At 30.0% G+C, this 10993-nt stretch overlaps 1 protein-coding gene across 1 annotated transcript; it reads left to right on the top strand.

Annotated features, from left to right (window-relative positions):
* The first annotated feature begins 894 nt into the window (after nucleotides 1-894).
* LOC147809880 (uncharacterized) lies at nucleotides 895-9491 on the top strand. The gene is made up of 6 exons (XM_087162917.1): nucleotides 895-1191; nucleotides 1300-1442; nucleotides 1701-2229; nucleotides 2289-2446; nucleotides 8774-8845; nucleotides 8906-9491. Exons 1-6 carry the CDS (start codon nucleotides 895-897, stop codon nucleotides 9489-9491), a joined length of 1785 nt encoding a protein of 594 aa, XP_087019043.1.
* Nucleotides 9492-10993: the final 1502 nt, after the last annotated feature.

A 10993-nucleotide genomic window follows, 5' to 3' on the forward strand; every position in this document is an offset into this window, starting at 1 on the left:
TAGAACTGAAGAAGTTTGACGGAGAAATTAAGGATTGCCTTCCATTCTGGGGACAATTCCGAAAAATCGATGAAGACGCCGATATTGATGAAACTGACAAGTTTCAATGTTTAGTACAGGCTACTATTCAGAATTCCAGAGCTCGCGAATTAGTTGAAAGCCTTCCTCCGTCTTCTGGAAATTATGCAAAGGTCATTGACTGTTTGAAATCTCGGTTCGGCAGAGATGATTTCTTGGTTGAATATTATGTTCGGGAGCTGTTAAAAGTTACTTTTGCTTTTAACTCTGAAGATAAACAAATTAAATTATCGACTATTTACGACCTCACTATTCACTATTACGACCTCACTATTACGAACTATTTCTGAAACTCATCTAAGGTTATTAGAGACTCTAGAGACTACAGAAAAATACGCTGCCATGCTATTTCCCCTCGTGGAATCATGTTTAAGTGAAGAAATACTTAGAGCTTGGCAGAGAAATGAAAAGGGGCTGAAGAAAAGTTCTAAAGAAGAATCTCGATTAGAAAATTTAAGGAACTTCTTAAAAAATGAAGTTAAGAATGAAGACAGAATTGCTCTTGCTATGCAAGGTTTCTCTTTAAAGGAAATTACGAAGTATTCTAAAGTTAAAAGAGACATTCCAACTGCTGCAGGATTGTTTTCAGGAAATGGAAGTTTTAATTCGAAATGTGTCATATGTGACAGAGAGAACCATGAAGCAAATGATTGTAATTTTGCTCAAAATATGGATTTAAATGAAAAAACGACAAAACTTAAGAAACATGGTTGTTGTTTTAAATGTTTGAATATTGCTCACCTGTCTAAACTCTGCAGGGTTCGAATAAACTGTGAAAACTGTAAGATGCCTGTAAGTGCCCTGATGGAATGAGTAATGGGACTTTCAATTCTAAAGAAACAACTGATGTCAAGATGGTTGAACATTTTAACACATTGCTCAATCCTACATGTTCCTCAAATGTTTTTCTTCAGACTTTGGTTGTGCTGCTTCGAGGTGAAACAGAGGATTTTTGCTGTAAGAGCTCTCATAGATACTGGAAGCCATAAGTCATACATTACGAAGGAGACAGGTGAGAAAATGAAATTTCATGTCTTGAAAGAAACGACTCTCATCCGTACTTTATTTGGTGAAATTGAAAATAAACAGAAGCATTTGGAATACAAGATCTACGTGAGTGATGTTACAAAGAGTTATCATTGCACTTTCAACGTTGTTGATCAAGAGAAGATTTTCTCAGAAATGCATCAAATGGTATCAGAGGTTTAGGTTTTGACGCAGGAATTGGAAGATAATGGAATTCATTTATCAGATAAAGAGTGTTCTTCTTCAATTCATTTGCTTATTGGTGCTGACATAGAAGGAAAGATCATGACTGGTAAAATCCTTAATTTCACTTCGGGACTAGCAGCCATAGAAACGTTGTTGGACACTTTTATGAAAATTACCTGACAGTTTAGAATTTTTAAAAGTGCCACAAAAAGAAGACGACTCTACCTCTGCCATGCTTATCGCTTAGCCTTTTGTAAAAGAAGCCAATATATCTGATTTGTGGGAGTTAGACTTTATTGGAATTAAGGATCCAATTGAAAAGTTTTCAAAAGATGAACAGGAATATTCAACTAAGGAAAGATTTTTTGAAACCCTTAAATACACTAATGAAGGACGTTATGGGGTCCTAGGCGAGATGATTGCGTACCTTTACCAGATAATTTTGAGCTGGCGAAGAGAAGATTACGTTCTGCGACTTCCAAGATACTCTCCAAAAATGTGTACGATAGCTATGAGAAGATCTTGTTGCACTGGCTCGATGAAGGAATTATTGAAGAAGTTCCACGGTTAGAAGTTGTTTCATTTGGAAATTTCCTTCCTCATAGACCTGTGTTGAAGGAAAGTAGCAGTACAACACCCATTAGCCCGGTTTTTGATGCTTCAGCTAGAATGAAGGTCTACCCATCATTAAATCAATGCTTACACAGCTGTCCAAATCTGATTGAGTTGATTCCAAATATTTTATTACGATTTAGAGGAAAAAGAATTGGAATCACTGCTGATATAAAGAAAGCATTTCTTCAGATAAGCATTTGTAAGAAACACAGAGACTTTTTACGTTTCCTATGGTGGAAAACTAAAGATTGTCGAGAGTTCATGGAGTTTCGTCATACCAAGGTTGTTTTTGGTGTTACGAGCAGTCCTTTTCTGTTGGAATCTGTATTAGGCTTGACCGATATGCTGAGAATAATCCTTTCGTAGTGTCTGGACTTTTTAAGAGTTTCTACGTAGATAATCTTGTCACTGGTGTAGAGAATGGGGCACAACTAAAAGAATTTATAGCAGTTGCTAATGATATACAAAAAAGTGGAGGTTTTGAGTTACGAGATCGGGCATTTACTTCTTCTGAAATAAGAGACTCAAAGCTTTTGGATTTGTTAGAACTTCAGTGGGACCCAAATTCAGATATATAATTACTTTAAGCTTGAATGGTTAGAGTAGGGGTGCACAACCTTTTAGAATAAAGGGCCACTTGCACAGCAGGTTGACTAAGGAAGGGCCGCACATGTATTTGGATATGTTAACAGCAAATGTAGTAATATTTATTTAAACATTAGTGTTCTATTTTTTGTTATCAATGAACTTAGTAATATATTTGTAGAAAATTAAAGGTGTTCAATTATTAAAATTCATTAAAAGATAAAAAAAACTAATAATTTAAGGCAAAAAAAATTGCCTTTTTTATCATATCAAAAATAGATTCATCAAAATAAATAAATAAACAGTGGAGAAAAGAAGTGCTTTTTTTATCATATTTTGCAATACAGAAATTCATTTTAAAAATAAATTCTAATTAAAAAAACTGCAATGCTCATAGAATGAAAGTAGGAAAAAATTTGGTACATAACAAAGTAATATAAATGTTGAATTCCAAACGTAACAGAGGGGAAATCACACAAGTATTTTATTCTAAAAAATATATTAAATATTTTTGAAAGCAAAAATTCTACTAGAATATGATACTTTAGGGTTTAATGTTTAATTAATTGGCATAAAATAATAAAAGAGCCTCATAGTTAAATTGCAAGTTAATTAAAAGTACTTGTAACAGAGGAGACAAATGAAATCCCCTATTTTTGACTTGCAGTGTTATTTATGCTGAATTCTGACCATCCTAAATTTAGACCCTGTAACTTTTTTTAAAATTATCACATTTCAAGGTAAAATAAATTATTATAAGATTTTTAAAATTGCAAACACATTTTTTAAGTCAAAATAATGCATTATAACAGAGAGTACATGGAATGTAACAGAGGGGAGGTCTTACAAATTTGACAAAAAGTTAAAATGAAATATCACTATTATAAGTTACTCTTCGGTTATTTAAAGTTGGAGTTGGTAGCACTGCTATGATTGAAAACCGTGCTACATCTTTGTAGTTATGTTTGAAAAATTATATTTTACCAGACTGTGTTTAAAAAAAACTGGTGTATTGTTTGTTTCTTTCCCAATTTCAGTTATTTCGGCAACAAAATTAGCTACTAAATTTTTTCCTTGAGCTTTTTACAGTTACAAAACTATCTATTACACGGCATTTATGAAATAAAAAGTCAATTGAGCCATTGTCGCAAGTCGCTATATTTAGTAACTCTATGTAGTTATTAGGCTAACAAGTATGATTTTAATAGTAAATTCACATTTTCGTGAATAGCACATACACATTTTATATGGTGTTTTATCTACACATAAAATATGGATGGGTCATAGTGCAGCAAACTTAGATTTGCCAATTTTTATGTTTGAATGCATCTGCTTTGTTACTTGATTAAATTCCATCAAGATGCACATTTGGCTTCGTGGACTTTCTATCCATTTTCTTTGACAATCATACACTCAGCTCTACCAGAAGTCTGGTAAGAAAGTTTATTAGATGAGTAGAAATTTATTACAAGCCTTTTTTGTTTCATCAGAAACTCAATTACTAAGCTATTTCTTTTGTTTTGTTAGTAAGGTTACAGAGTATGCGGAGAACAGCATAATGTTTTCTTAGAGATACATATAATGCATGGTTCAGCCATGAAAGTTTTCAGCTTTTACTCTGAATTCAACTTTTTCAAAGCTTTTTAAGCTCCATACATTTATTAATTTTATAATGTTTGATTGCGTTTATGTAGAATTCAGCTTTTTTTTGCTAACTTGTATTTTCATCTCTGATGGTTGGCTTTTTTAATACATTTCTCCAATGCCTAAAGAATACTATAAAGAAAATATTCTACCTCAATTTCTACTGCTTGTATCAGTGCATTTTTATTTTTCCTATATCTTCATTTTTTTTCCAATTTATCTATTTTTCTGTTAAGTTTTTTTTTTTTTTCAAAATACTTCTGTTATCATAAATTTTTGTTTCATATTCTTTATCTTCATATTCTTCTCACAAATATCTTTAATTATCTGAGAGGATATAGAACATTCTAGTTCTATATTCTCTCATTCTTTCAGCTGCTGTTTTCCCCATACTGATTACTCGCTTAAAAAACTTTTAACTATAAACTAAGCACAATGTCAAATAAAAATTGCACAGCTTTATATAAAAAGTGTGCTCTAATAGTGGAGGAACTAATTGAAACTTATTGAATCAGGATGACAGTTCCTTAATGGTCAACTTATCAATTTTGCGTAACTGAGGGGAGATTTAGTTTTGACCTCTCTGTTGTAGGAGAAACTTTAAAATTTTTAATTTTTTTTCTCTAAAAATATAACATAACATGATTGTACTAATGGACTTCATTGTAAAAACCAAATATTAAGTAAAAAGGTTTTTTGTGTAATGATAAAATAAACTTAGGAGAATAATTGTAACAGAGGGGACAAACATATATTTGAGATAATTTTTGACTTAAACAATAAGAAAAAATTTTTTTTAACGGTAATCACTGCATAATTAGACTCAGGAACAATTTATTTTACAATATAAATCAAACTATATGTAAAATCGTAATATTTTTATTAACCTATTCTTCTTTAAAAGAGACAGTTTTTTTGGTAAAATAAGTCAAAATCATAAAGCCTTGCCATTCATGATAAGTTTTACTATACTAATGCATAACTCCAAAGAATAACATTTAAATTTATAAATTACAACGAATGTCCTTTAAAATGATACCAAATACAAGGATATTGCTCAAACTTTAAAAATTCACTACAGTTGGCATGGAATTCACCAAATTCAAATTAAATACTTTAATTGAACAAAATTCATAAGTTTTGAACAAAAGCCTAAAATAAAAGCAAAACTGTTATTGTTCAAAATAAAATCCAATTCTTATTTGGTAATGTACTTTATTATTTATTTTTATTGATTATTCGATTTTTTTTTATATAGTAAACGTTTTCTTTTTTTAATTGAGAAAGATCACTTGACTAACAAAAAATTGAAATCAAAACTACAAACAGTGAGCAGTTTAAAAATTCATGTTTTTCGCCTCTTTATGAATTTATCAGGTTCCAAAAACATTGCAATTTATATTAGGGATGTAACGAGTATTTGGCCCTTTCGTCAAAAATTCAGTTGGTCGAAGGATCAGCCAAATATTCAGCAGAATATTTTTTAGAAAAGTATTTTTTTTTTTAATTTGTATAGATATGATAAGGAATAATATAAAATCGTATTTTTAACTATATAGTATTGTTTATTATGAGATATAGTTTTTACAAAAATTTCTTAAATTTTAAAATCCTTGTTTCTGCACATAGCTAGCAAATTTATCATATAGAAGGCAAATGGAAAAACTAAATTTGAAGAATTGAAATTAGATTAGTTTACATTGAACCACAAGTTTTGGCTTTTTGTTAAAACGTATATTGGGTCATTCTCACGAAAACTGTCATTTTTCAGTTCATAAAATCCCCAAAAAGTAAAGTGAATAAAAAGCTCTGAAACTTTTTATATTAATAGAAATATGTATTGGCATTATAAAGAAAGTATATATCCTATAAATTATACTTAATTTTTAAATTAATTAATTTTTTAAATAATTAATTTATAATTAATTAATTTTTTAAATAATTAATTTATAATTAATTAATTTATAATAATTAATAATTAATTTAATAAATAATTTAATTAATTTAATAAATTAATTTATTAAATTTTTAATTTATTTTTCAAGTTAATTAATAAGTAAATTAATTATTTTCACTATTTAAAAAGTGAGGGAATGACGCTAATAGTGAGGGAATGATATTTTATTTTAATACATGTTTTTATCTAAGTTACATCTACCTAAAGTTTGAAAATGATAACATACTAAGTATATCTAATATTTATTATAATTTAGTCTTATATATTTAATAGTTTTTACAGGCTTGGGAAATAAAATTGGCTGGCACGATTGAACAAAAAAATTTTATAATATACTCATCTTGAATCATTCCCTCACTTTATACACTAGTGAGGGAATGACGAATTCAATAAAATTTAAAAATTACAGTTAGGCCTAATTAATTTCTGAAGTCAATCACATGCAATTATATTCATACAAGAAAGCAGCATATAATTATCCACTTTCTCGATGAAGTTGTATTTTATTTTACTCTAAAAAATGACATGAGGGAATGACGAATGTAAAAAATTTTACCTGGTTTGATTCATTCAAATTTATTCAACAGCAAAGCTTCTTTAAGTTGAAGATGGAAACATACTGCAATTTTGTTCTATGATGCCAGTTGTCAACTTCTGAAGTTTTTATTAAAATATTTTTATTCTAAGAAGATTGCAGGTGATTAGAACGTTGTTGTGAGGGAATGACGCGAAACACTGGGGACAATGTTTAAAATAGTGCTGTGTTAATATTTTTATCAGAAATTAAATTTAAAATTGATTTTCTGAATTCTATATTTCAGTATACTGAAATAAAAAACACGAATTTGTAAAAAAAAATTTTTTATTTCAGAAACAATTTTTTTCTTTTTTTAATTCAGCAGTGGGGACAAGTGAGGGAATGACATATTGGTATATTTTAATTACCTAAAATAAATAAAAAATAAAAATTGATAATTTTATTTTTATTCTTTTGTTAGCTTGCATTCTGAAGGACACTTTCCCTGAATTTTTTTTTTTCGTAAGCTGTAAAACAAACATAAAATATACTGGGGACATGAATATGACTGTTTTTGTGAGAATGACCCATATATGTATTCAGATAAGTAAATTTCGTCATTTTTTCGATTCTTTTAATTCTAAGAATTTAGAAGGATTTTTTTTTTCATTTTTGCTGGTTTCATTATAACACAACATTTTAACAGAATGTCTCATACTATTAATTTATTATCACTTTTTCCCTGTACTAAAATATGAATAACCAGTAACATAGAACTGTGATTTTCAGTATTAAAAGTTTTGTTTTAGGAAGTAAGAAAAATATATTTTTTCTGTTTTTCTTTTTAATTAACTTTTCCTTTTACAAGCATTTTTTTAATGAACATTACTAATTAACTATTTTATAGCGATTTTTTTCTTCAAAAAATATGGCAATATGAAACATTTAAACTGAGATTTTCAGCATAAAATTTTCATTAAAAGAAATTAAGAACGTTTTTTGTTTTCGTTTCTATCTCTCTTTTTTTTTCTTTTTAAGAAAAATTCTTTTGTATAGTCGTTTTTATTATAACGCGGCAATTTTCAAGAGCATTTCTGTTACACTTAATTCTTTTTTCTTTACTCTTTCTGGTAATTTTGAGGCTTTAGGAAAGTTAAAAAATCCGTTAAATAAGAATAATAAATTAAAAAATTAAAACAAAAATTCTAATTTAAAGCAATTTCTTAAAAATTAAAACATATTGAGAAATTTGCGGAAAAAAAGAGGACAATTTCGCCCCAATTTGCGCCGCAACAGACCTGCAGCCCTAATCATGAGAGAAAATGAGAAATGTTTTCTTCGTTAAATCGGATGACCAATTTTGTAATATCGGTATTTTTAATTCATTGTTTCTATAGAGATTCATTTAGGGATTCTAAAAATATTCGCTGCATTGAAATTATTGCTATTTTGGAATTTAACTGTATATTTTCTTTGATGTAAATAATGTCTGGTGAGCTAAGCGTTATACTTATCTGAATTTAAATTTATTCTCCATTTTTTTTGCATTGAGTATATTCTTCAATCATTAACAAAATAACTAATGAAGAGTTGAATATAGTTAGTTACTATTTAAATAAAAATTAGTGTGAAAAATTGATTGTGTCAAAACGTGATAACTTAAAAGTGCGATTAAAAATTGCCATTTTTAAAATTTTTTTATTGTGTTTAGAAGCTCTCGCGGGCCGCACTTCAGTAGTCGAAGGGCCGCATTTGGCACGCGGGCCGCTGGTTGTGCACCCCTAGGTTAGAGGATATAAAACTGGAATCTATTACTAAAAGAACTTTTCTGTCTATAGCTCATAGATTATTCGATCCTTTTGGAGTTGCTTCACCGGTTACACTTTGTACACTTTGTCCAAAACTTATCCTGTAGAAAACATGGAAGATGCCTTTAGATTGGGACACTGACATAACGGGAAGTTTATATGAAGAATTTTTACAATGGTTTAAGGATCTCGAAACATTAAACAAGTTTGGGTTCCTAGATGGATCAAGTTGAAGTTTGACACATTAGATAACTATTGTCTGCATGTTTTCTCTGATGCCAGTAAAGATGCATATGCAGCCGTGGCGTATCTAGTGCTTCTCGGTAAATGCAACGAAGTATTCATTTTATTCTCCAGGTCTCGCATTGCACCTTTAAAAGGAGCTACTATACCAAGATTAGAACTTCTTGCTGCTGTGTTAGGTTCAAGGCTAGCTAGCTCAATAATCAATGCATTTGAATGGCGATCAATGAAATGTATCTTTTGAAGTGACACTACAACAGTTCTAACATGGATTACTAAAGAAGAAAGTTGGTTTATCTTTGTGAAAAATCGAGTGGATGAAATACGACAGTTCAGTCACCCTTCGTCTTGGGGATATATTCATGGAGAAGAGAACCCAGCGGACTTGCCTAGTAGAAGCTGCAGAGACACACATTTGGTGAAAACTAGATGTTGGGAGAGTCCAGAATGGATGAGAAATTCTGTGGATGAATGGCCTTGCACTTCAACCAATTACTTTAACATTGATGAAGAAGAGAGTAATAAAGACAGAAAGAGAATCTGCTGTTTGGAGAACAGTGCAACCATACATTTAGAAAATGATTGGTATAATAAGTATTTCTTGAGTTATGAACAAATTGTGAGACTTGTCAGATGGATCCTCCATTTGAAACATAACTGTTTGATGCGTAGATACGTTATTAAAGGGGAATTGACTTTTAAAGAACATCAAGAGGCAGAAAAGAGAGTTATGAAGATGGTTCAAGATCAGTCTTTTCTCACAGGAAAAGATACTAGGTTGAAGACTCTTGAAACATTTAAGGACGAAAAATGGGATAATACCACTGAATAATTTAAAACTTTTTATTTATGTAGATGAGAAACGTCTTGAATCGAGAAGTAACAATAATGTGGTTCTGTCTGGTGAAGAAAAAAAGTCCTTTACTCTTGAAATTCTATTCAAAGGTAAGAGAATAATATCATCATATCAATATTATTAATATTTTCATTAAAACAAATTATTTGCTTTAAATGAAAAGTGTATCTTGTATATTTTTGGTTTAAACTAACGAATCTGCAATTATTTTTTGTTCACAACGCCCCAAGAGATAATGAATTTGCTGGAAGCTTGACTATTTGCCACTTCTAAAAAAGAACAAGACAGACCATTTGATTTTATGAAGATGTATCTAGCACCTTTTGTCTCTATAGAAACTCATAGTGTCGTCAGAAGTACGCAAGAAGAGTTTAAAATGTTTTGAATAGTGTCATTTTTATTCATGTGAAAACTATAATTATTAAAATTCCCTTTTCAATTATCATAATTTTCATGCACAGCATTGAAAATATTAACATAGAAATGCTACCTTCAATGAGAATTATTTTTTTTAGTTTCAGTTCCTGATGCTAATTGCAGCCTCTATCGGAAAGGAAAAGAAGTCAATCGAAAAGGCATAGAAATAAATGCCACCCTAGAAAAGGCTGTCATCACCTTAATAATACCAAAATATAACGACAGTGGAGATTATGAATTTCTGCTCTGGAATTCTAACATCAAGAACCAAGTTCCAGTTCCTGATGTTAATTGCATCGGAAGGGAAAAGAAGTCAATCGAAAAGGCATAGAAATAAATGTCACCACAGAAAAGGCTGTCATCACCTTAAAAAGACCTAAATATAACGACAGCGGGGATTATGAACTTCTCTGGAATTCTAACATCAAGAACCAAGTTCCAGTTCCTGATGTTAATTGCAGCCTCTATCGGAAGGGAAAAGAAGTCAATCGAAAAGGCATAGAAATAAATGCCACCACAGAAAAGGCTGTCATTACCTTAAAAAGACCTAAATATAACGACAGCGGGGATTATGAACTTCTGCTCTGGAATTCTAACATCAAGGACAAATTGAAGTCTTACTTCAGTTTTTATAGTGAGTTCTGGAAATTTAAACACTATTACATAATAAAAAGAAGTTAAAAGTTTTTGAACAGTGTCATTTTTATTCATGTGAAAATTATAATTATTAAAATTCCCTTTTCAATTATCATAATTTTTATGCACAGCACAGAAAATATTAACATAGAAATTCTACCTTCAATGAGAATTATTTTTTTAAGTTCCAGTTCCTGATGTTAATTGCAGCCTCTATCGGAAGGGAAAAGAAGTCAATCGAAAAGGCATAGAAATAATTGCCACCACAGAAAAGGCTGTCATTACCTTAAAAAGACCTAAATATAACGACAGCGGGGATTATGAACTTCTGCTCTGGAATTTTAACATCAAGGACAAATTGAAGTCTTACTTCAAATTTTATAGTGAGTTCTGGAAATTTAAACACTATTACATAATAAAAAGAA

The sequence above is a fragment of the Parasteatoda tepidariorum genome, chromosome 5 (assembly GCF_982258835.1).
Source record: "Parasteatoda tepidariorum strain Cologne lab strain chromosome 5, Ptep-v5.0, whole genome shotgun sequence".
NCBI lineage: Eukaryota > Metazoa > Arthropoda > Arachnida > Araneae > Theridiidae > Parasteatoda > Parasteatoda tepidariorum.